Source organism: Carettochelys insculpta, chromosome 4 (genome assembly GCF_033958435.1).
Source record: "Carettochelys insculpta isolate YL-2023 chromosome 4, ASM3395843v1, whole genome shotgun sequence".
NCBI classification, from domain to species: Eukaryota; Metazoa; Chordata; order Testudines; family Carettochelyidae; genus Carettochelys; species Carettochelys insculpta.
In genome coordinates this window covers 87191183-87218284 of record NC_134140.1, presented here as the reverse complement: position 1 = coordinate 87218284, position 27102 = coordinate 87191183, and the positions used below count along the sequence as shown (strand labels likewise).

Here is a 27102-nt window from a genome sequence, read left to right as displayed (position 1 = left end):
ATCAAAAAATGGGGGGAGGTTTCAGGGGGGTTAGTGAAAACCAAAATGGGGGCATTGTGTCAAAAAGTTTGGGAACCACTGATCTAGGACTATCCTGACAGATGTTTATCTAACCTGCTCACTAAAATCTCCAAGGATGGAGATTCCACAGTCTCCCTAGACAATTAATTACAGTGGTTAAAACTGACAGTTCAGAAAGTTTTTCTAATGTCCATCATAAACCTTCCTTGCTTCAATTTAAGCCCATTGCTCCCGACCTATCAGGTTAAGAAGAACAATTTTTCTCGCTCCTCCTTGTTGCAACCTTTTAGATACTTGAAAACCTACGTCCTTCCTCAGTCTTCTCTTTTCCAGACTACACAACCCCAATAATTCCAATCTTCTCTCATAGATAAGGCCCTACCAAATTCATGGCTATGAAATAGTGCATCACACTGAGAAATCTGGTGTCACCCCAAGAAATCTGGTCTTTTTTGTACCATTATATTATACAGATGTAATTGGGGACACCAGCATTTCTCAGATTGGGCGGCCTGGCCCACAATGGAGTTGCATGGGGGCTGCAAGATTATTTTAGGAGGGCCATGGTATTGCCACCCATATTTCTGTACTGGCTTCAGAGCTGGGCTGCTGGAGAGTGGCAGCTGCCGGTCAATGGCCCAGCTCTGCAAGAAGCAGCACAGAAGTAAGGGGGGCCAAGTCATCCTTATTTTTATGCTGCTACTGGTGTGGCACTTCTTTCAGAGCTGGGCTCCCAGCAAACAGCTGTCATTCTCTAACTGCCCCAGCTCTGAATGGAGAAGTCCATATATAAAGGTAGCAGTACTACAACTCCCTCCCTCACCAAGAACACTGCAACACCACCCCCACACAACTCCTTTTTGGGTCAGGACCCCCACACAATGGGATCCTGACCCAAAAACCCCAATGCTGTGATATTTCAGATTTAAATTTACAACTTACCTGGTTTACAAGATGAAAGAGACCATACTGCTTGAGAGCCTATTTCCCGAACTGTACCAGTCCTTTCCAACTGCTTGGGATCGGCACCTGGTGGTGTCTTGTTAGGTGTGGTCATTTCCTACTAATAAAAGAAGAAAAGATTGACTATAATATTTTTTCTTGTGTTCATCTTGAGAAAAATAGATTTTGAGCAGCTCAACCAAGTGTTTTACATTATCAGTTCCTAAAAAAACATGCAAGAATAAGGTTTATTTATTTTAAAACCCTTCATGGAGCATGCAAAAGTCTCACATTAATCAGAATATTTATCCAATGACATTTTATGTGCATTATTGGTTTCTTTTTCGCTCTTGGTGAAGTTATTGCACTTCACTGGGCCAGACAACAAAATGAGAAGGGAAATGGGACATCTAAGTTCAAGTACCTGCTCCAATGAATATTTATAAAAGTAAAACCGAAAAGCTTCAAAAACAGGAGAGATGGAGAAACACATCCTCCAGAATACCCTCTACATTTAAGGAGATAGCAAGCAAGTGTGTGATCTAGACTTTTCCATAGTCTATGAAAACTAGATTATTTTGTAAAAGGTCATTTTGGGGGAAGGGAACTTTCTGCATGTATGCTGAATTTTGTAATGTGATCCCTTAAGAGAGCATCTAATTTTATTGATTCTAAGTAGGCACCTGTAGATTATGATAATTCATCAGGTATCCTGCCTTCTCTCATATAAAATATACAGAATGTTATGTACAGAATGACACAAGCAGCTGCCTTGTTTTCCACACATACTCCATGTCACTACAGAATCTTAATAACTCACAATCTTTAACATATTTATGCTCAACATCACAGCAAGGTAGGGAATTATTAACCCCATTTTTAGATATGGAAGAAGAGTCATAGAGCCAGGAAGCGACTTGCTCAAGGTTACACAGAAAGCCTGTTCCAGAACACAGAACCTCAATTCTGCTGCTTTGTTTTCAACTGTTTGTCTCACCTAAGTGATCCTGTATCTTGTAGTACACTGCAGAAAATGAGGCAGGGTATATACTGAACCGGACTAGTGCAAACAGAATCAATCCATTATTCTCAACATAAAATTATATGACATGGAAAAAGGACACCAAAATCTTTTAACAGCGAATGGCTTTCCTAAAGCTCGAGATTGGATTCTGAAAGAGTTCAAGTCTACTCATGCTTTTTCCATACTTGCCTCTACAGCTCAGACTTTTTGCATTGCCACTGGCAAGCAAAAGACCCCACCCTTTTTCCAGTACTTCATCTTTGAAGTTGGAGAAATATTACTAAACCTCATGATGGCATTAGAAGGACAAATCATTAGCATCTGTAAAGCAGTAAGGACTACAGGAGTTGGTACCATATAAACCCCCACAAAAGAGAGAGAAAAATTCTTATCCAGTGCAGGGTTTGGATGGCATATAGTAAATAAGGGGCATACCCTGAACAAAGAAAGTTTAAAAAAAAATGAATGATCTCATTCACTGAGAACCATTCATCCTGTGCACTAATATGTGGCCTGGGTGCTGCAGGGAAAAAAAAAAAAAGGTTGTGATCATGTAATTTAAGAATATCCCTAAAGCCCCAATCCAGCAAAGCATCTAGACTATTCTACCCTAGTGATCTGACAGCAGCACAGCTGTACTAATACAGCTGCCCCACTGTAAGATCATTCACAGATCCATTCCATGCCCATGGCACAAAGTTGTCTCATCAACATAGTACTGTCCACGCTGGGTGCTTCTGACAATATCATCAATTACATAACACAGGGGTGTGTTCCCCCACATGGACCAGTGAGCAATCTAAGTTATACCAACAAAAATGGTAGTGTAGACAGGACTGTAGCTGCAACCTTAGATTGTTGTTTAATGTTACACTCAAGAGTAGTTCCATGGACTAAATACAAAATACATCCGTACAAAGGCACAGAATTAAGATTGGGTAAGTCAGGAGTTAGCAACCAAAATAGCAACAAGAGCCTTTTTTTTCCAAAATTGATAAAAACCCAATACAAGATGCTCCTTAATAAATAATGTCAAACCATATATTTTGTAACTCCTATTTTAAGAACAGCGCACACACAATGATTTATAATGTTTACATGTTTACTGCAGTATGTTCACAGACTGTTTACATAGTCTATTTCCTCACATTTTGTGTGTGTACCACTGTCTTCCTAACTTTCATTCCTGAACCATCTGTCTGGAGGACACTAGGGGTGGAGTTATCAATAGGGTTATCAGTGGTGTTTCTGGGGGGGGTTGTTTCTTTGTTTTAAACTTTGCAATTATAGTGTTGGTAGCCACAACAAAGTCCTACAAGAGCTACACATTGCTGTGGAGCCATGGGATGCAGACCCCTGGCCTGGTAGGCAAATTTAAATGTGGGCATTTTCTGGACTTTTGACTGCTTCACTTTGCTTATATTTATCTATCTTATCTTCTCCCACACACTTTCTGCTGTGATTCCACCAGTTCTCACTTAAACACATATCCCTTTCACCTTTTATCAGTTTTAATAGACTTTCTTTTCCCTCATGTTCATTTCTAGACTATATTTTGGAGTTAAATTCCCAAAGATGTTCCCATATTAGACACTGGAATGCAGCTCATAATTGACTCACCAACATAGCTCAAGGTTGATTATGTTACCCCAATTTTTAAATTTTGTCACCATTTGTTTAAAATGGCTACTCAAAAACTAGTATCTCATTTTCCCTACTGCATCATTAACCATAGCAATTTTAAGAATCATTTGCTGGAATTAATCATCAAAGTATAGCATCATGGAAAAAACTGAGTTGCAGAAAGTTGCATTACTTACCGCCACTGGAATAATTTTCAATCTAATAATAGCAAAACAAAAAACAAAAAACCCAAAAACCTTTCCAATTCTGCAGATCTGTTTTCCACATTGAAGATTTTAGTCTGTCCTGAAAAATAACAGGACATCTGTGGTCTGCAGCCTGTAGTTTGTCTTTTTACTAATCATAATTTGAATCATTTGTTTTTATACGTTGGTGGAAAACAGAAGTTATTCCTGACTTCATGACTCTTGAAGAATGCACTGTTTACTAAATCAAGGGCACCAAACATTTATTTGCTTTTGTCATGGCAAAATATGTATTAGATGAGATTTTACATACACTTTCAAGATTTCCCATGTTTATAACAAATCTACATTGCTACACTCTTCCACAAGTCACAACTAATTAATAGTTTGGGACAGAACATCTTCACTCCAAAGAAAATTACATCAGTTTATTCAAATTTAAAAGACGCCTTAACACACTATAAAAACAATCTTAAATAATAACTTCCCTTCTTCAATTAAAAGGAAACTCTGTAGTTCTCATGAGCAAATCTCCATTTGTAAGAGTATTTTTGCTTTTTCTTTCAGTGGTCATGTTTTCTGTTTAAAAGTGAGATTTAACTGCTTGAAAAAGGAGAAGAAATCACTTTGAAAATGTGGACTATTTCAAGGAAACATTTTCCAGACACTCATTTACTCTAGAGAATTTTTGGCAGAATTCTCAAGTCTTTAAAAATTATTTTTCCTTGAAATTTTCCCAGAGTTTGTTGTACATGCCTTTAAAAAAATACATCATATTCTCAAAGCCACAACTGTCGAATTTCTCACAAAACAGACTACTCCCAAAAAGGTAATACTAAAAAGCAAAAAACCCACAATTATTTGGTTACATTTTCATAAGCCCTGACCTAGCAAAGGCATACTTTACACACTGCAAGTAGTCCCACTGACTTTCATGCACAAATCTTGGCAGGATTGCTACATCTTTTTCCACCTCCTAATACTGACTTCTTTATGAAGAGTAGACTATAAATTCTAAGTGAAAGAACAAGATGAAGAAAGCTTTACCATTTACTCAGACAAAAAGTACAGGAGAACTGCTCAGGTGCAGTTACACTAAGCTTCTGAGGTATAGGCATTCAGCACGCCAAGAGAAAAATTAACACCCAAGAAGTGTGAAAGAAGATCAAAAGTTCTTCTGCAAGAAGATGATAGTAAAGAACAGTTGTCAAAAAACAACTGATGCCAAGCCTCCCAAAGAAACTTGGAGGAGTTTTCAGAAAGATGGTCTCTGCAAATATATTACTGATTGACAAATATAGAGACAATAAGAAAGATTTTGATCAAACAAACATTTTACACTAGGGGTTTTTGCAGAGTCTTCAATTTACAAAAGCAATTAAAGGTTTAAAAATCACCATATCAGGTGATAGTCTAATGGAAACATTGTTGCATTCTCAATAAAGATTTGGCTTAATCTAATTAATAAAGAATTGAAGTCACACAAGCATTTAGTAATTCTAAGAAGCTACAGAACTTTTCCCAAAACTAAGCCAACATAATTGACACCAAATACACAGCTTCAGGTGAGAAATAAAAAGGCTAAAATATAGTCACTGCAACATACACCTGACTTCTCTTCTAGCAGAAAGAGTAGTGAAGACCCAGATTTCCACCCCAAATACATTACTGTAAGAGATTGCCACCATTCAATGTATTAAAATCTAGCAAAAGAAACGCTGATATTTATGCAAAAATATCTCAAGGCATGACTGAGAGAGGTTACAACAGGGACATTCAGCAATGCTGTGTGAAGATCAAGGAGCTGCGCCAGCCGACAGTCAGTCTGGGGCATCTCCCGAGAAATGCTGATATTATAACGAGCTGCATGCTATTCCGGTGACACACACAACCTCTTCCCCCCAAAAGTGGTATGTATCAACAGCTCTGGTTGCAGGGAGAGTGCTGAAGTGCATGATGCTGAGGAACTGGTGTATGACAGCAGGGTGCAGGCCAGCTTAGAATTATGTTCTAAAAACCAGGAGCTTTTCATCCAGCTGGAGATGGTAGGTCCTGTCCTCATGCCATTAACTCAGGAGGCAGCTTCAGAAGTCAACCCGGATCCTGGAGAGGGCACTTTTGGTAAGTAGGCTTTTTCTTTTTTTTTAACTGATAATAGTATGTTGAAATCATGTTGTGGAGGGTCTATGCCCCTTTCCCTAAGAACAGTTTGTTAATGTGCCTGGGGATGGAGCACACATTCTGCTTGGACAAAAAGCTGAAGCACTTTGACATGCACTTGTGGATTTCCATCATAAGGCTTTTGGGGAGATGTGACTTACTCCTTCTTCCACGGTAAGACACCAAGCCACCAATAATTGATCTGGTATTATGACATCACAAAGCATTCTTGCAAGTTTTCCAACATGATAGCAGCATAGAACGAGCAATCTTTTCCTATCCTTTTCCTTTAGTGTAATCAGGCTGACGTCTCATTTGGCCACCTAGAATGCGTGGGAAGTTTCATGAGTCACTAATGATTTTTTGCCTGGCATCCTATCCAGCGCAGAGCAGACTCATGCATCTCCTGGTGCAGCTGCTTTAAAATCCAAGGCAGGTGGTTGATCGCATATGCAGCAGCCCCCCTACACACTCCCTTCAGACCCTCCCCCTGGTTCACATGCATGTCCCCACTGACTTTTAATGATTTTTTAACTCATTCAGCAGCAGCAACCACTTAGCAATTTAAAATGTGGATGCTGGCTTTAAGCTACATACGCTCGCTCCCCCATGGTCCAGTGTCCCTGGGACATGCGAAACCACCCTTATACGCTGCACCACTCCTTCCCTCCCACACCCTGGAGTTGCTTTAATAATTTTTTTTTTCCCCAGGAAACTGAGGACAACTTACCATAGTGTTGACCATAAACCTCCTTTGTGGACAAGCTCAAAGCATTTTGCTTAGAATCATGTAATTTTCTGTCTTACAAGTAACAAGAGTGACCTTGCAGTTGCAATCCGTTCTTCAATACAGACAGGCAGCCATTATTTCTATTACGGTGGTCATTGTTCCAAGTACAGATAAAAATGTTGCAACTGCTAATGCATATTTCTAAATTTATTTTACCAGCAAATGACCCTGGAAAAAGACCAAGCATGCACAGTTCAGCAAATAGCCAGCTGCCTACAATGTGGTGGAAGAAGACGACCAAAAATGATTCGTTGGAAAACAAAATGCAAGCAGTTTCAAAAGAAAAGAGTGAAATTAGTGATTGGAGGAAGCAAAGGATGGAGTCACAACAACAAATGCATGAATCATGCATGCCCCTCATGAGCAAGCAGACAGAGTCACTGAATCTGGTGATACAGAAATTGTAACTGGACAGATCTATAATGAATAGACAGATGGAATTAATTATCTCACTGCTAGTCAGTGAACCAGGCATGCCCTCCCCCACCTCAATGCCCCATTACATGCCCCCCTACCTGTACACATTACCTTCACCTTTTAGAGGCACAGCATCCTCAGGCCACCGCCAACACATACCACCACTACCCTATTCATCTTCCTCCCCTGGACAGGGACTACATCCCCCAGTCACCATTATTATAGACCTCCCACAACTGAGTTAGTCCAGTCCCCCTGTTCCTGGCTGTGAATCCCCCAGTCACTACATGCACCATCAGTTTAGGGCTCCCTTGATACAGTCAGCCCAGCCCCCTGCTCCAGGCTCAGTACACCCCATCCAATAACCACCCACCCCCACTTTCATCCCTCCACACATTCAGCACCCTTGTCTCATTGGGGACCCAGAACAAGGGGAAGAAGGCCAAGGAGAGCTCAGTTGCCTAGCCCCAAAACCTCAACACCCACCAGAAGGCTAACCTTTGACTAACCATGACCATAGTATGCTTTTTTTTCCTCCTTATAACCCCCCGCTCCTCCTTTAGAATCCCCCAAATAAAAACATTTTGGAAAAAGTTTTGCTTATTGGTTAACATGCTTTGGGATATGGTGGTGTGTGGATGGTTGTGTCGCCGTTTATGGGGAGTTTCATAAAGGGCGAGGAAACAGCATGGTTGGAGGGGATGCCTGTTAAGGTCCTTCACACTTATTAACAAACATGGTTTTCAAAGCATCCCTGATTTTCAGTGTCTTTTTGGGCTTTCCTGTTTCCCCTGGGGTCGGCTGTTGATAATTTCTTGACAGGACCTTTGCTTCAGCCCCCTCATAGAGGCATGAAACTTCCCCTCTTCCACCTCACAAATGTTATAAAGTATACAGCAGGCCCCAATGACCACGATAGTGTTCACTTCATTGAGGTCTAAGTGGGTCAAAAGGCACCTAAACTTCACTTTTAAATGGCCAAAGGCACATTCTACCACCATTCAGCACCTGTTCAGCCTGTAGCTAAAGAGCTCCTTATGGGAGTCCAAAGCACTTGTTCCCTTGGCTCATGAAGCCTTACACAAGGGATAAGCAGAGTCACCCAAAATCACTATGGGCGTTTCCACTCCCTCAATGTTAATGTTCTGGTCTGGGAAGAAAGTACCACTGTGGAGCCTTCTAAATAGACCAGAATTCCTAAAGATTCGTATGTCATGCACCTCTCCCAACCACGCCATGTTGATATCAGTGAAATGACCTCTGTGATCCACCAATGCCTACAATACCATAGAGAAGTAGCCCTTGCAGTTTACGTGCTCTGAGGCCTGGTGGTCCAGTGCCAGTATGCGGATGTGCATTCCATCTATGATCCCACCACAGCTGGGGAACCCCATGGCAGCAAATCTGTCCACTATCTCCTACCTATTCCCCAGAGTCAGTGTCTTTCACAGAAGCATGTTGATCACCTTGGTCACCTGTATGATGACAGCCCCCACTGTAGATTTGCTCACTCCAAATTGATTGTCCACTGACCAGTAGCTTCCTGGCATTGCAGACTTCCCAAGACCAATTGCAATGTGCTTCTTCACGGTCAAAGCAGGTTTCACTCTGTTATTGCTGCACTTCAGGGGGTGGGGGGAAGCTCCTTGAAAGCGGTATTACGCATGTGGTAATTTTGCAGCCACTGCTGGTCATCCCATGCCTACAAACCGATGCAATGCCACCACTCTGCCCTGGTTTCATGGCTCCAGAACCTCCACTCCATGCTGTACAGTGACTCCAGTGCTGCCAGAAAATCCATGGTTCTTCTCTCCAGAGATTTATGTTTGTCAATGACCCTGATCATAATGAGTTCGTTATGCATGGGCATTATGTTCAGAAGATCCTCCATCACAGTGCGCGAACTGAGCACAAAACTCTGCATCAACCTTTGAAACGCATCAGGATCCATGTTAATGTGTGTAATGGTGGATGGCAGTCAAGACAAAAAGCATGCAAAATGCAATTTTATTCTGGGTGGAAGCAGGAGGTGAGGAAAATACATTCTGGGATGGTGGCATTAGAAACACCTTCCCCAACTGAGCAGCAGTGTCCCAGGTTAATCAAGTGAGACATACTTTACCATTCCAGCCACGTGAGGTTGAGGCTCAGTTTGAAGCAGTGTGTTGTTGCTCAGCAGCAGCCCCCACAATCTCTCCAGTGCCCGAGAGACAGGCAGACCGGGTGAGGTAAGGAACAGGGTTAGCACTCCAGGGTTGTGCCCCAGGCCTTGGCCTCACAGCAAGGAGTGCAGAAGTGGCAAGCCAGCACTGCTCTCCCGGGGTGCCATCCTCATTCACGGCTGGTTTTCAGATGCTTCTTCCAAGCAGACCTTCTTCTGCGCAAAGCTGGCTGCCAAAAATAACCCCTGAAATTACAGATTGGATCCTAGCAAACACAGAAGTAGGCGAACTGCAAATGCCCCCCCCCGGATTCGACCCACATTAACATGAAAACACATAACTCAAGTCCATGTAAGGCAAGGCTCTACTGTACTGGATGTTGTCCCACATCCCAAGGATATTATTACGATGCGTCTACTGTCCTCTTTTTTTTATTTTTATTACTCTCAAGAATGGTACTAATTCTGACAACCGCTCAACTCATTTTCCTACGTTTTAAGTTTAATAACAAAGAATCATCACAGAGGGTCAAATCCACTATTTCTTAGTACAGGCAGCTGGCTTTACTTCCCATGTTTCAAAATGTAATGGACTAACCTAGAAATCTAGGAAGGGATGACAGACATATTAATAAGATTGAAGGGCTGCGAAGTGAGAACACAAACTGAGCTACTCCCTTAACCCTTCCGGCTCCTGTAGCTGCATGCAGAACTCCACCGTGCCAGCTCTGCTCCCCTCGCTCCATCAGAGCAGAGCTAGGCAAGCCACCTTTGCACCTGGGATACGCACAGCATGCCAGCACTATGACTGACAATGCAGACTGTGCACCAAGGTGAAGCCAAAGGTGCCATGGATGGAGATGAGAGGCTGCAGGGTCCCCCTCACCATCTCCACCCTGAAATGAGCACCACTCTCTGTGCATGGACACAAGCGAACTGGGGTCTGAGAGCTCTGGGAGCAGGGACAGTGTTGTAGTTTGTCTCTGAGGGGCTGATTACAGCTACAGAACCTACACAGAGATTCAATGCTGCAAGCTGCCCTTTCACATCTTCCTGGACAATGTCAGCTGGTTCCCGTGGAAGCTCTCAGGGCTGCTCATCCTACTGGTACTCCTCCTCATTGGCTACTTTCTTACTTTTTTAAACCAAAACCCTGGTGGCAGCATTAGCGCAGATAACCTGCTGCACATCGGAGGAGACCATGGGGTAGAGAGGGAGGGTAAGCTGATTGCACTGAACCTCCTTTCAAAATTTCATGCTCCCCCAATCTACACACTGCTTTTTTAACACTTTAACTATACAGGTTTCAAATGAAAATAGCTGGAGTGGCTCAACTACCTAGCGTTTACATAGTTGTATCAGTATACAATGCTTATACCACTTTGGTTTATTCCCTTAAATATAGAGGAATAAGCTAGATTGGTATAATTATGTGCAGGCTTGGAATTGCACCACTAACTATTTTGGTTAAAAACAGTCTCCTGACCAAAACTGTTAAATGACTAAAAAGTACAGTAGTCCCTTGAGTTATGCGAGGGTTGTGCTCCCACGCACCCTTGCATAATTTGAATTTAGTGTAAGTTGGGGGGGGGGGGGGGCTGCTTTTTTCCCCCGCTGTCAGAATGCACATTCTACAGCCTGGAAAGCAGCAGGAGCACCTGGAACTCCTTTTGAAAGCAAAGTCCCTGAGTTGGGTGGGGAGGGAGTTGGTGAGGGTTAAGCCTAGCAGCAGGCTGGGGCCATGGGAGGTGGGCCGGGGGGTTAAGTCTGAGGCCTAGCACAGAGACCAGCTTTGAGGAACCATGCTGGTTGGTCATCTCTAGCTTACGTCAGGTCTCTTTTACAGCTCCACCAAGATACTATTTATTTACCAAGAAATAGAATTACGGGCAGCTTCTTGGGCCTCCCATCACATTCATGATAATGGTATTTGAAATTATTTTAGCCAAGCTTCAGCTGTATCAGGCCTGCAGATTCCTGACAGCCTGACCATGTTTTTCTCCTGCATGACGTCTGCCAAAGTTACTAAGAGAAGAAGTATCAGAGAGGTAGCCAAGTTAGTCTGTACCTTCAAAAACAAGAAGTCCTGTGGCACCTTACAGACTAATAGATATTTTGGAGTGTAAGCTTTAGTGGGCAAAGACCCACTTCCTCAAATGCATGAGTAGGTGAGGGGGGTTCAGAGAAGTAAGAAACGTTTTGAGATGTCTCAAATATATTACCAACGTACTAGACTACGTGACCAACGAAGTGTAAAAGACGGGGGAGGGGCGGGGGGCGGTTCAGGTGGTGCAACCCGCGCCACGTACTTCTGGCTTGAGAGAGGACGCATGACTTCACTGCGGAGGTTTACAAAGTGCGTAACAGCCAGCTCCGTGCAGAATCCGGCAGCCCGAGAGGCGCGCAGCGCAAAAGCCGCCTCTGCAGCCCGAGCAAGGCTCAACCCGCCTGGCTTCCCTCTCAGACCACGCAGCGGCGTCCCGCCTGGCCTCAGGCGAGCGGCCCGGGCGGGGAAGTGCCCATACCTGGGGCAGTGGCCAGGCGGAGGCGGAGACGCAGGTGCCGGCGGTGGCGCTGCCAGGGCTCAGCACCACCCGCGCCCTGTGAGGGAGGTGAAACCAGGAGGCGCGCCAGAGCGCGGGGACCCTCGAGGCCCAGCTGGTTCCGCCGCAGCACAGGGCGGGGAAGACTCACAGGGGAGGAGGGAGCCGACTCGCGCGAAAGGGAGTAGTGGGAGAGTGGAACGCTCACCTCACGGCCACCCCGCCCACTCCACCGCTCGCCTGCCGCGCTGTCGCCTACAGATAACGTCATGCCATGAACTCGTCACCAAAACTTTCTCAGCCTGGCCTTTGGCCGGCGGCGTCGCGCTCTTTTAGCGTCCTCCCGCCCTGATCTCTATGGTGCGTGTCTCTCTCTTTACGTCTCTATGGTTGGCGGCCTGGGTCGCTCTCTGAGTGCGTGGCGGCCATTTTGGCCGGGTGGTTGCGGGAGCACGTTGTGTGGCTGCCTGCGGGTGACGGGACCAGGCGAGTCGCCCCAGCCACCCGCTTGCCCTGGCCGGGTGGTTTCCTTCCCCTTCTCCGGTAGGTGGAGTCTCTCGCGGGCCGGGGAGAGCGGCACGAGCCTCGGGGAGATCCTTTTCCCAGCCGGGGCCCGGCGGCGCCCCGGTGAGTCTCTGCTCCAGCTGGTACCCGCGCCGGGCGCCGCGGCTTGGACGGGGCAGGAGAACCCTCGCGCGGCGATGGCACCTCGGCAGTGTCCTCGCCGTGTGCTGTTAGCAGCGTCTCTCCCACGGCACGGGGGGCGGCGGAGGTTGCCAGGCCCTGGTCCTGACCCGTTTCTTGCTGTCTCGAGCCGCAGACTCAGGAGCTGCTGTGGTATCAGGTCCAAGTCCCCTCGCACCTTTGTTATTGGAGTGTGGGGAGAGGGGTGCTGGTGGGTTGTCAGACCAGTGTCCCCCACCACCCACTCTGCCTCAGGGTGCGGGGCAGCAAGGCCCAATTCCCCGGATTGCATTTGATGGTGTGTTTGGGAAGGTTGATTGTGTGCGCTCTAGTATCCTCGTCTGTAGAATGGACACAGTCATGGTCACCTCGTAGCCTTGCGATGAGAAGAAATTGATGTTTGTAAAGTTTCCTTGGGACGGTAAGTGGATCCCAGTGAAGTGCAAAGGATTTAGTGTTGCCTGGCTATTATACAGGCAAGAGTCATATGTGGAACCGACATTACGACTGATGAGGTGGGTCTTTGCCCACGAAAGCTTATGCTCCAAAATATCTGGTAGTCTGTTAGTTGCTACAGGACTTTTTCTTGTTTGTGTGGATACAGACTAACATGGCTGTACCTCTGATATATGGAACTGGTTTGTCTTTTTCCGTTTGTTGTAATATTTGCGCAAAACTGCTGCCTATAAGGAAGATTGTATATTTTAGTTATGGCTCTAAAAACTTGTTTGCAAATGTAAGAGAGCTTTCCTTGCTCAGATGGTGCTATCGTGTTTTGCAGAATATGCATTTTTTTAATTTTGAATTCTAGACCTTGTGGTCCTGGAGATGAATTTTTGACATTGTGCAGTCTGCCCACAGATCTTGCTTATTAAAGCTTTGCCATGATATGTCAGTTTTATGCCACTGAGTGAAATCAGCAATAAAAGTAGACTCTGCAGGAATGCTCTATTAAAAGAGCCACTACCTATCATATGTTTTCTGCAAAAGCCAGGAATCTCTAAAATTAAGAAGAGAGAGAAGAATCATTTTTGTAGGTACATCCACTCAAAGAAGAAAGATGCATTAACTAACAAGATAAGAGCATAACAAAAACTTTTAATAAAGAAAAGGTAGTTGTAGTTTTCAGTGTTAATACTAGTAGGGAGACTTTTTCTTTCTGCATGGTAACATATCAGTACTAAGATTTCTTTCTTTCCAAGGTAATTTTATGTTCTGATGTTTAACAAAAGATAAGAACACACCTCTTTTCCTAGTGAAGGTGAGGCTTTGCAATAGTAGGGGGCGAGGGGCATTTCAAATTTATAAAATATTTGATTGCCAGAGATTCTTATGAAAGATGGAGAATATGCCAAGCATGGTCCAGGGTCAGCACCTTGAGTAAGGATGAGAACAGCAGGATTCTTACCAACAGTAGAAAGAGGCTTTACACCAGGACCTTCTAGTGTTTTCTTATTCATCTTTAGCATAGTTAGTCCTCTGATGTGTAGGTGTCTGGGAAATCACGTGATTCTGGCATTTGCCACTTTTTTTTTAATTCAAATTCTTAGTCCAAAGGACTTAAAATTTGTGCACCTTCCCCCCTCCCAATATATTCATTTTTGCCTCTCAGATGCTAGGGGATCTCAATAGAGATATTCACCTTCTTCCTTGACATCTCTTATTTCAAGGAAATATGTGAGGAAGAGGCTTCTTACATAGCGTATTTCTTTGCTGTATGAATGAGTCACAGTTCTTGTTCAATGCTGTTAAACATACCCGTCCATGTTGTTATTTCAATGTGGTGTTTGACAGTGCGCTGATATTTCCAGTAATAAGACATTAGCCCTTTGCCTTGAATTCTTTACTTCCATATGTAGAATGTGTCTCATGAGCAGTCTGTTAAGATTGACAGACTTTGCTTTAACTATAATCTCTTAGAAATGAATATAGTTAAAGCAGTGTAAAAACTGTGCATAGACCTGTATGTACCTCTTTTACACTTCTGGTCTTTTAGCAAATATGGGACTTCTGTTCTGGCTCTTGTAAATATAATTTTGTTCATATAATTTTAACTGGTTCTAGATGTATTTTACTGGACATAAGCTAACTGCATGGAAGGTGACTCCATCAATGGCTGTTAGCCAGCATGGGCAAGGGTGGTGTCACTAGTCTCTGGTTGCCAGAAGCTGGGAATGGGTGACAAGATGGATCACTTGATGATTACCTGTTCTGTTCTTTGTCTCTGGGGCCCCTTGCTTGGCCACTGTTAGAAGACAAGATAATGAGTTAAATGGAACTTTGGTCTGACCCAATATGACCATTCCTGTATTGAAAATTTCATCTGCTTTTTGCAAAGTAAACAATTTTAATACTTGGTCAATCCCAAACACAGATTTGTTTACTTTGTAAAATACAGGTTGAACCTCTCTAATCTGGAACCCTCAGGACCTTGCTGTGCTGGATGAGAGAATTTGCCAGGCCACAGAAGGTTACGTTGTCTAGCACAGGGATCTGCAACCAACGGCTCCAAAGCCACGCGTGGCTCTCAATGCTAATTGCAAAGCTTTAAAAAAACCTCCTGATTATTTTCAATAATGGTGATAAGATAAAAGCCCAACAATGAACAACTTGTATCTAAATAGTGAACAATATGTGATTTTTGAAATGGTGATTGACTCTGCCTTTAGTATGTGCAGTGCATTGTGGGATGTGATACTGTATCTGTGTTTTCATTGTGTTGCTAATAAAGTCCTTTATTTTGAAAAGGAAAAGGAATCTTGCAGCATTTCTGCTGTGAAGGGCAACACACTTTAAGAAAACTGAAATTAAGTATGAAGTAAAATTGGCATAATTAAAGTGGGTTTGGAAGTGAAAGCCAGAAAGATGGTAGTAGCAACACACCCGTGTAAAAGGTGAGGAAATAGAATATGTAAAAGGATTGTGAATATTCTGCAGTAAACAGTGCATGAATACTGGGAGGGATAGCTCAATTTTTTGAGCATTGACATGCTAAACCCAGGGCTGTGAGTTCAATCCTTGAGGGGCCATTTAGGGATCTGGGGCAAATAGATTAAATATATATCTGTTAGGGATGGTGACAGGCCCTGCTGAGGGCTCAGGGGACTGGACTCGATGACCTCTGAAGGTCCCTTCCAGTTTTGAGATGGAAAGCATGTATCGCATTACAAATAATTGTGTGTGTGTTGCCCTTAAAATAAGGGTTACAAAAAGTTTGGTTCGACATTATTTATTAAGTAGTCTTGTGTTCACATGCATTGCGGATCTTGAATTATTGAGCTTTTACCCTATTGGAAAAAATTGGCTCTTGCTATTTTGTCTGCCGGCCAACCTGCATTATCAACACTTCCACTGCTTGCTTGACCTGTAGAAGACATTTAGGGGTAAATTATAGCTAAAGAACAGCACAGAACACAGAGAGCTAGGACTGGTGGCTGTAAACAAACTTTATTGCACTGCAGGAAATTTGGCTACACCCATGATAAGTGGTCATTCAGCTAAATAAAATCATGCCAGATTATGGAGTTTGGCAGAAAAGAGAGTTCCAGATGAGAGGTTCAATCTGTGATTGCCTTGTGCTATCTTCATTCAATTTTCTTTTCTAATTAACAGTTGCATAGTCCTCTATATATTATAATAAATTGCACACTTACATATTATTTCAATATGCTGCTGCACATATTTTCTTCTTTATGCTTGATTGTATCAAGTCTTGTATGGTACTGTGCGCAGATTTAGATTTAGCGCTTTTGTAAATTTTATGGAAGATACAAATTCTAGTAAACTATGTTTTGCTTTTTGGATTTACTGTTGTCTTCAATAAACTCTTGCAGGGTAGAGCATTTTGCTTATATTATGAGAAGAAAATATTTTTTGTTTGATTAAAGATTCAAGAAGGAGTTGGAGCTATGACATGTGAGTGTTCATAAAAATGCCTAGTTAAGCACTTTGCTTCTGCTAGCATTTTTTAGATACACATTTTATGCATCATGTTAAGGTAATCATTGGAGACAAAAGGAAAGTTTTTATATGAAATTAATATGGTTTGTCGTGGTTTTAAATCCTTGGTTGATCACAGTCATTTTATCTCTAGCAGTTTTTGATTCATCTCTCATCATCATCTTCTGGTAAACATTCTTGAGGTCGGCTTTCAAGTGGAATTTAGTAATCCAAATAATATTACTCTGTGGTTGGCAAAAAATCTAATAGCAAACAAATTGAAATGCAGCAATATTGACTATGAAGTAAATGATTCTAAGTGCTCGTTGTTTCCACAGTATTCTTTATTATCTGAACCTTTTCCTGTAACACACTATGCTGGGGAGTGCGCTGAGAGCACCAGAATATCAGCCTAGAACCCAATCAACTGTTTTGAAAATGTGCAGGACTTCCCAGTTAAATCCAGCCAAAATAAGTAACTGTATAAAAATATTCTCTGCTCAATGTGTTGTATGTAGATGTTACTTGGGGTATCTAGAGCTGTGAATCACAAGTAAAAGTTGAAAGGGTCTCCCTCTGCTCAGTCCTCATCATGGCTGGGGAGGAGAAGATTGCTGGGTGCACATTGAAAAACATAATTCCACCTATACTTATAAAATGATGGGTTCTAAATTAGCAGTTACCACTTAAGAAAGAGACTGTGGAACCATAGTGGATAGTTGTCTGAAAATGTCCACTGAGACAATGTCTACACTACAGCAATCTTCTGACAAAATGACTGTCGACAAGACTGTGGCCACACACAAAAGCAGATCGTTCTGTTGATCTGCTCTGTCAACAGAGAGCAGCCAGACTGCCCAGACACATTCTCAACAAAACAGCCAACCCAGAAGTACAATAGATAGAGCTGCCTGGTGCCCCCACCTCAGAGCATCCACACTTTTTTGGTTGACAGATTCTGTTGAGAAAGGTATTCTGCCTCATGGGTGAGAAGCAGAAGTCTGTCTCCAAAAGTGCCATGTTCTGTCAAGTTACTGTCAACAGAATGCACTTTTAGTGTTGATGCTCAGTGAGTTTTGTCAACCAAACCAGGGTTTTGTCGAAAAAACTCTCTATTGTAGATGTAGCATCAGTGTGCAGTAACAATCAAAAAAGTGAACAGGAAGTTGGGACTTCTTAAGAAAGGGGCACATAAGAAAACAGAAAAAAGCATACTGTCTCTACATAAATCCATGGTATGCCCATAACTTGAGTTCTGAATCTTGATGTGATTGCCTCATCTCAAAAAAGGTACAGTAAACTCTTTTATAGCCAGCATTCTATTGTCCAGAACTCTCAAAAAACTGGCATTTTAATCAGAAGTAAATGTTAGTTATGTTTTCCATAAGTACAGTATAGTGAAAGTCGATGCAAATAAATACAGTAGTTTACAGTGTACAATACTACTGTCATTATTAAAGTACTCTGTATACGTTTTTGTTTGTTGCTTAATGTCTAATGTTGTTTTTCTTTAGCTTTATGCCTTGGTAGGTATACTCTATTATCCAGAATATTTGAATATCCAGCAACTTCCTGGTCCAGGGGCTGCTGGATATGAAAGAGTTACTGTATACTGTAATTCAACAAAGTTCAGGAAAGGGGAACAAAAATTATTAAGGATATGGAACGGCTTCTGTGTGAGGAGACATTAGTAAAAACTGGAACTTTCCAGCTTGAAAAACAGATTACTTAAGGTGGGTCTATCAAATTATGTTTGGCGTAGAGCTGTGGTTCTCAAGGTGTGGTCCAACAGCAGGGATCCTGTGCAAGCACTCCAGCCTTGTGTTCCTGCCCCCACCGCTCCAGGTTAGAGTACCAACACTAGTTTCCCACTACAAGGGGCTGGGAGGGGTGGGAGTGGGAGTGGGAAACACACCTACAGGCTGCATCTGGCTTGCAGGGGAAAGAAGTGTGCACTGCTGCTCCCCTCCCCACAGCTGGGAGAACAGCAATGCAGGAAACCACTCTCGGGAGGCTTTCTCCTGCTGTCCCATTAGCCAGAATCACATCCAATGGGAGTAACAGGGGATGGTGCCTGTGCCCCTTCCCCTGCTCCCCTTCATGCCCAGATCTCGTGACATACCTGCCTGCTCCTGCACCCTGCTGCCCAGACCTCCATCTCAAGCCTGCTACTAACCTTCCGGACAAGCCCTCACCACCAGTCTGCTCCTGTACCCTCCCTCTGGCCCAGACTCCATACCCTCAGCCCTGACCCCACTCCCAAACCACTCCTGAACCTACCTACTTCCCACCCAGGGTTCCCTGGTTCAGGAATATCTGTGCTCCTGCCAGACCAGAGAACCCAAGTTTTTACAACCTGTAATCTGGGAGGACAAGAATGGTGTCCCTAGCCTCTGTTTGCCAGACCCTGAGACATGGAGGGGATCATTTGATGACTACCTGTTCTGTTCATTCTGTTGGGGCATTTGACATTGGCTGCAGTCAGACAGGATACTTAGCTAGATTTTAGTCTGACCCTGTAGAGTTATTCATTATATAAAGTCCAAAAGGTCCTTGGCTGACCTAATTTACAGGTGTGAGGCAGTTGAAGCTTCTGGACTGCTGTTTATGCACCGGAGGTACTAAGCTTCTGAGGAGTCTGTTACAATCTATAGGACAGGCATCCATTATTGTGCATTGGGCTCCCCCGGGCAAGGACTCTTTCTACACCTGGTCCTGCAACTGCATCCATGAGGAGTGGGTGGCCCACTGGCACTGGTTTGCCTGGATAGATCCAGTTGCAGATGTGAAGCCTAACTTTATAAACCCACTGATTATTTTATAAATTATTTAAAAACCTGTATTGTATGTAACCACACAAGATTTTCCTTCAAAAAAACTTAACTTATACAAGAAAATTAATATTCGGAAGAGAAATAACATTTCAGAATTGTTTAGTGTTATTTTTAAGTAGAAAATTAACTCAGACTTGTAGGTAATTTAAGGAGCAGCTGTAAGTACCTATTAGCCTTAGCATTTTTTTTAAAAATTAATGCTTAAGTGCATCTGGAAATTGAAAAATAACACTTAAAAATGGCAAGAAGTCTAGAAATACTCAGTTCGTGCTTCCAGTACAAAGCTTATTTTTGCCCTTTACTGTCAGTTAAAGGCTGAAACCTAGTCCCATTCCCACAATCAGCATATGGGCCACAAACTAAACCATTGTATATATCATCCTTCATGTCTGATCAACTCAAGACCTTTCCCTACTGGTTTCTGAATTAGATATGCACTACACATGTATAATTTTTCTGATGTTTCAGTGGCTCAGATATTTTTTCTTTTCTGCTTATGACAGTTATATGTAGTAAACAATCTATAAACTCCTGAAAGATGTTATTTGATAATTCCCTATATTTAGCATAAGTTAGATAGGAAAGTGTAGCATATCTTCAAACGTTTCATATATACAGTAGCAAAGACTGTGTTTCTTTAATGTAAACCAATGAATAGCTCAATGGCTATTTTAAAATCACATAACTATCCAAATATTGTGAACAAAAATAACTTATTCTTTGAAATAAAATGTATAAAATCCATTACCTGTCAAGGCCTAAATTTAACGTTCTCCTTCCTCTGCTCAAGTTGGTAACCTCATAAACACCTAATACAAAAAAATGTTTGCACCTGTTTCCCTACTTTAACTGTTTGTGAGGTTAACTGTAGGGAAAAATAAAAACCTCTGTCGTTAGGGCTGGGTCTACACTACATAGCTTTGTCGACAGAACAGCCTTCTGTCGACATAACTCGGGGAGTGTCCACACCCTTAAAGCATTCTGTTGACACGTGCTCAACAGAACTCTGCATTTTCCTTGACAGTATTATCCCTCAAAAAATTGAGGCATAACAATCTCTGGACATACTGTTGTTGATAAAAGTGCAGTGTGAGACACTTCTGTCGACAGAGAAGGCTTCCGGTTGCTGGACGGCCCTCTTTGAAGAGCTTCCATTTTGCTTTCTGGCACCAGAGGGCAGTTCAATCTGGCAGTTCTCTGTCGACAGAGCAAGTTGAGTGTAGATGCAATCTGCTGACAGAGGTTCTGTTGATGTTACCCTGTCGACAGTAACTTCTGTCGACAGATGCTTCTAGTGTAGACATAGCCTAGGTGTTCAGTCTTTTATTTCGCCTCTTAATGTATATTTGCAACTTCGGGGATATTTAATCCTTAAGAGCATAGAATTTTATAAGATATTTTAAAGGTCATTCAGTTAGCCTCCGTTTATTTTTCTTTATTTGGTTTCTTGAAATATTTAAGCCCTTCTCTGAAAAATACAACGTGTCACTGTAGTTGTTAAACTTGGATACAAATTCAACTTTCATAATCAGATAATCGGTTTGCCTTCTCTTTCTGTAACACTGTTTATTACACATATATTTATTCATATAGGCAGCATCTACATTAGCAAGTTCTTTCAGAAAATCAGGCCCTTTTTTGAAAGAACACTCAGTGCATCCATATACAAAATGTGCTCTTTTGATCTGAAATCAAAAGAATGTTGCTTTTTTTTCCTGGAAGCTCTCTTCCACTCCTGGATCAGGAAGAGCACCACTTTTTGAAAACTTCTTTCGGGGAAGAAAGCCTTGGTAGGTGCTCCACAGGCCGTTTTTTCAAAAGAGCAGTTCTGATGGTGCCAGATTTTTCAATCCCTGGTCGTTGTTCCAAAAGAATGGGGACTGTGTCTTTTTTGTGCATGTGGACATGCTCTTTCTAAAGAAGATCTTGCGGAAAAATATCTGATATACTGAAACATCAGAAAAATAATACATGTGTGGTGCACAACAAATTCAGAAGCCAGTAGGTAAGGGTCTTGTGTTGAGCTGACATGAAGGATGTTATATGCAGTGCTTCAGAGATCATCCGGAAGATCATCTTTCGAAAGATTACTGTAGTGTAGGCGCAACCGTGGTGAGATGTACAAAGTTTCGTGTTTTCATAGTAATGGTCACAATTTTATTTTTAACTTTAATAGGAGCATGCAGCTCTATCAAGTTCACCTCATAGCAGGTTGCATAAATATTTGAATGATGCAAGCTCACCTTCTGTTTTAATATTTTCTGATATGATGTTACATTCTTGTAAATAGTTACATTATATGTGTATGCATTTGCAGTTGTCATTTTGGCTTAGTTTTGTAGTGGAAAAATAGTAATGATGTGGAAAGCGTGTTCCAGATTCATTCTGCAGTTATATTAAAACTGACAATGTTTATTTGTTGATTTAATTGTCTAATTTCTGAATTTGTTCAATGGATTGTAAGAACAAACATTCTATTTTGAGTACCTGAATTACTTTTATTAGTAATTTCAACTAAATACAGCTTTGCCATGCTATTGGTGATTATGATCCAATTCTCTATTTTTGTTCTTAGAGCCTGAAGTGTTCACTTCCACTTCCAATTTCTAATTGGTGTGTATATATAAACCTGAATTGTGCAATATGGCCGACAAGTTAACAAGAATTGCTATTGTCAACCATGACAAATGTAAGCCAAAGAAATGCCGTCAGGAGTGCAAAAAGAGCTGTCCTGTTGTTCGAATGGGTGAGCAATGCAATAAAACATATCTGAACAATGCAAGAGACTCAACGTGCATGGTTGGTTGCTGTCCACTGTAGTACAGTTTATTAATAGAAACTATGGGAGAGCTTTCTGGATCATATTGTGAATTAGAGCAGTCAAGCAATTCAAAAATAATAATGGTATGATTATTTACACTATAATGATAGTGTACCATTTAAGGAAGTAAAATCCTGTTTGTTTAGTTAACTGGTTAAACATTTAGGTTAACCGAGTAAATGGGAGCAGGGGCTGCAGGCCTTGAGCCTATTGTTGTTTTTCTGGTGATAACCTAATAAGAAGCAAGCAGCAATATTTCCCATCAGTGTAAACAAACATGTTTATCTTAGCAATTGGCAGAACAAGAAGTGGGACTGAGTGGATTTGTAGGCTCTAAAGTGTCAAATTGTTTAGTTTTTGAGTGCAGTAATAAAAAAAAATCTGCATTTACAAGTTATTTTTGCACTGCAGTACTTGTATGAGTTGCAGTGAAAAATATAAATATTTGCCCTGTAAAAATAATGAAATAGTAATCAAAAATGTGAGCACTGTATGGTTTCTATTTTGTGTGATTGAAAATGTAGTTAAATGTAGAATGTTTAATAAATTTCAACTGAGATTGTCTAACAGTGCAATCAATAACAATTAATTTGAGTTAATTGCCTAAATCAACCACCATTACTCAACAGCCCTACTCTGGATACGTTCATATGATATATATGAGGAGTTTGAGTGAAGTCAAATATGATTAAAATTGTGCAGAATAGTAACGCTAACAAACGTTAACTCAGTTTCAGGGCTACTGTTGAATTCTTTTTTGCTTGAGAAGTTTAAGGCAGAAACAGAATTTGTGTGCCATCTACTCATTATAATCCTGATTTACCAGCACCATGTCTTGTGTTAACAGGCAATTTTTTTTTCAACAGGAAAACTGTGCATAGAAGTCACACCACAGAGCAAAATAGCATGGATTTCTGAAACACTCTGTATTGGTTGTGGTATTTGCATTAAGGTAAAAATACTTACTGTGTGTTTTTATGTGTGTGTGTGAGTGAGTGAGAGAGAGAGAGAGAGAGTGTGTGTAATATATATTAATATAATTTCAATTTCTTTGAAAAATGTACTCCTCAGAAGAAACAATATCTTCAGAATTGGGGAGAGAATTTGTAATATTAATTTCAAACAAAGTATCTCCTATGCACGTTTTTATATTTAGGCTTGATTAGAATTTGTTAATATAAAGCTTTTTTCATATATTATTTTAAGCATTTTTTATTTATTTGAATTTTCATGGTTGTGGGAAATTATTAAAGTTTCAGATGAGGGGATCATACAATAATTATTATTTAATGGTAGTAGACACTGAGGTTCTAAAAGCCTTGTTTTATAACCTTTAAAACACAAATTGTCAACATCACATCAAAAGTATAGCAAGTAAATTATTATATGTCAAATGTAAGTTCTCAAGCAGCATTTTTCTTTCTTTGCCTGTCAGTATATTTTGACTGTTAGCAATAGAAATATTAATTGACTTTTGTGGATTCAGTGAATTGGATGTTTATAGACACTTACCAGCAACAGTCTAATCCTTCCAAAGCTGTATCCGTACTAGCCCCTCCTTTCGGAGGGGCTATTATTGTAATGTGGTACTTTGGAATATGCTAATGAGGTGCTGCCATGAATATGAAGTGCCGTATTAGCATAACGTTAGCCACACAAACTTTGAAACTGCTGGTTTTGAACACATGCTGCATGTGTAGCTGGTGGCCTTTCGAAGTGGGCCCCTGATTTCAAAAGCCCCTTCTTCCCATCAGCACCTCATTAGCATATTCCAAAGTGCCACACTTGAGGGGCTAGTATGGCCACAGCCCAAGTCTATTTATATTGTGGAGTCAGTATTTAAATTGCCACATTTCATTCTGGATAAGTGAAAATGGGATTCACTTTTAAAATGCTTATTCTGTTTTTTGTTTTAAGCACAAAAAATTGTTTTTACCTATCCCACTTGATTTAATTTACTTCTTCCACTGGTGCTATTAATGACATGTGATTTTCTTTTCCCCCTTCCTCCTGCTTGTTGTCTCCTTCTCCTCCTCTCCCCCTGCCTCTTTTGCTGGATAAACCCTGGATTCTTCTTATTGCTCCAAATGTGAAGAAGTGGGTCTTATCCATGAAAGCTCATTATCTAAGAAATAAATGTGCTAGTCTTAAGGTGTTACAGAACTGCTTGTTTTTTCTGAGGCTATTACCCATCAATGTTGTTATCTATAGGAGAATTTAGTCAAGCAATAACCAGAACACTGATCACTTCTGTATGTACTTTCTGAGGACAAGAAGCTAAATAAATTCCAAATCAGTTAGCATTTAGAGGTACAGTAATCCCTCAAGTTATGTGAGGGTTGCATGCCATGCAACCCTCGCGTACCTTGAATTTCACGTAAGTCAGGGAGTGCTGGGGAGGATTGGGTTGGGGCCCTGGGAGACGGCAGGGAGGTTAAGCTTGGGGTGGGTTAGGGCAGCACATGCCAGGGGTTGGGAGCCCTAGGCTCAGGTTGAAGCCAGAGTCCCCTGTGACAGGGGGCGGGGTGTGAGCTGAGGCCACAGGGGGTTGTGGGGAGGTTGAACATGGTGAACCAGGGCAGGGGTTTAGCTGAGGGGATAGAGCCTTGTGTGTCTGCAGCAGCTGACAGCTGGAGCCCCGCATGCACTGGTGGCTGGGAGCCCAGCGCTTGCCGGGGGGGTGGAATGAGCAAGGGGTGGGGTGGGTTAAGCTGGCAAGGAATTAGAGCCACGCTGCTGGTGGCTGACAGCTGGAGCTCTGCATGTGGGGTGGGGAGTGATCTGGGGCCATGGGGGGCAGTTTGAACGGGAGTGCACTGGGGTGGAGTGCTTGAGCGGGGGGAGGAGGGGCGGGTGGTTTGGAGCCCTGTGTGCGTGGAGCTGGGGCCGCAGGGTGGTTGGGAAGGTTGGGGCCTGGGTGTGGTGGGGGACTGGAGTGGAGCCTCCTGTGCGCATGGCTGGAGGTGAGCCATGGTGCGCATGGAGGGGTTGAGCTGGGGCCATGGAAGCAGGAGTGTGGGGAGGATTTGAGCTGGCAGGGGTTTTAATGGGGGTGAACCTGCTCCGCTCTTGGAAGACAGGGGACTCATAACCTGCCTAGCTGCTGACAGGTATGGGAAGCCAAGCAGGCTGAGAGCCCAGCAGCTTCACATTGTGTGAAACTCGTGTTAAAGCAAGTTTCACGCACCATGAAGCAACATAAAGCAAGGGATTACTGTACACTCGCTTCTCGCCCCATGTATAGCACCTAAGTACAAGTCACGAGCACAAGTATGAATCAGAGGTCACGTACTGTGGATTCGCATACTCTGAGACCTTACTGTATTGTTGAACAGTATTGTATTGTAGGTTAGTACTAAATATTTATATATAAGACATGAAGCACTGACTATTATAAACAATATGCTTGGAGTGAAGTACTTAATATTTGAAGAATTTTGCTACAGAATAATTTGTTCTGCTTCAATTTGTTACAGTGTATATTGGCAAGTAGTAAATTTTGCTTATTTAAATTACAGAAATGTCCATTTGGAGCCTTGTCAATTGTTAACTTACCTAGCAACTTGGAGAAAGAAACAACACACAGATATTGTGCCAATGCCTTCAAACTTCACAGGTATGGTTTATTTTCCTCAAGCCAACTCCATTTTATTCAATCCGATTTTAAATTAATGCAAAATGTATGTACTGTTTTGGACTCCCAATTAGTATGTTGTTGGAGATGTGATTGCCATTACTTTGGACACAGGATGAATCTGGGGTTTTTTTTGTGGATACCGTCTCTTTTGATGTTAATGTTAAATAGTGTCTGGTAAATGAAGCCAAAACGTTATGTCCTCGAACTTCTGTTACAGTAAACAGAATCAAAGATCTGTAATTTACAATTATTGATGTCATTTGACACTATTTTAAATCTGAATCTGACTTTACTAGTGAAAAATGCCTTATGACAGAGGTGGGCAAGTTATGGCCCATGGGTAACATGCAGCCCATCAGCCATTTCTAACGCGGCCCTCAAGCTCCCGCAGAAGAGCGGGGTCTCAGGCTTGCCCTGCTCCATGCCATTCTTGGAAGCAGCAGCATGTTCCCCTCCATTTCCTACAAGTAGGGGGAGCCAGAGGGCCCCATGCGCCTCCTGGTTGCACTTCCACATAATAGCTATCTAGAAGGGGAGTTACGCTGCTGGTACAGGGGTTGCTTGAGAAGGTAAGTGGAGCCCTGTGCCTGCATCACACCCTCCAACTCCCTGCCCCAGCCCTAACATACCTCCTGTCCTCTGGATCCTTGGTCCCAGCCCAGAGCCCCTTCCTGCACTCTGATTCTGGCACCACCCTGGAATCAGAGCTTTTTATTAGTTTATGCATTTTTATGGTAGTTCTCATTTTAGTGTGTCAGCTTCTTACAGACATCAGTAAATTTATCTTCACAGCTCTTGAATTTTATAGGTAGTGAAACTTAGGTAGATTGTCCGATCCCTAGACCCAGACTTCTTGCATGACTTTGGGCAGACCTGAGATCAGTGTTCCAAGTCCCATGCCTCTGCTTTCTCTCCTGAAATATTTTCTTACTCTGTCTGTTAGCTGTCGTCATAAAGAAGCTGGAGCACAAGCGTGTTACTTTGAAGTGATTTTTCTTTGAAAGAAGATGAAGATGATAAACTTGGAGTCATTAGTGTTTGATTGTGGTCTAACAATACAGGTTGCACCTCCCTTATCTAGTATGCCCAGGACCTGACTGGTCTCAGACAAGAGAATTTGCTGGATGATGGGGGAGAGTCCTGTGATTAGGGGCTGCTGCAGCTCCAGCCTGCAGTCTCTCTCCCAAGCCCAGGCTGCCATGGGGCTCCAGCTCTCACGGCAGCTTCCCAGCCCCTGCTGCCATGGGACAGCCAGGATCTCCTGGTTCCTGGCCTCACTACTGCTCTTGGCCCAGCCTTG

The 27102-nt window shown here is 42.4% G+C and overlaps 2 protein-coding genes across 11 annotated transcripts in view; one reads left to right on the top strand and one right to left on the bottom strand.

Moving 5' to 3' along the window:
* The window catches only part of ANAPC10 (anaphase promoting complex subunit 10), a 406696-nt gene extending 394501 nt beyond the window's left edge, over positions 1-12195 (bottom strand). For 3 of the 10 annotated variants that reach the window (XR_012645413.1, XM_074993261.1, XM_074993253.1), the window contains exons 1-3: positions 11654-11859; positions 9306-9590; positions 964-1084 (exon numbers count right to left, since the gene is read on the bottom strand). Coding sequence is in view for 9 of the 10 variants with exons in the window: in XM_074993261.1 (XP_074849362.1) it covers positions 964-1078 (115 nt within the window). In the remaining variant the exon portion in view is untranslated. The other 7 variants (XM_074993255.1, XM_074993254.1, XM_074993258.1 and 4 more) reach the window with 7 other exon arrangements.
* A 114-nt stretch (positions 12196-12309) lies between these two features.
* Positions 12310-27102, top strand: part of ABCE1 (ATP binding cassette subfamily E member 1) — a 32015-nt gene continuing 17222 nt past the window's right edge. Inside the window, exons 1-4 of the mRNA XM_074993252.1 lie at positions 12310-12430; positions 21920-22090; positions 23032-23117; positions 25684-25781. Of these exons, the coding sequence (XP_074849353.1) occupies positions 21988-22090; positions 23032-23117; positions 25684-25781 (287 nt within the window). The 5' untranslated portion in view covers positions 12310-12430; positions 21920-21987. The remainder of the gene's footprint in view (positions 12431-21919; positions 22091-23031; positions 23118-25683; positions 25782-27102) is intronic.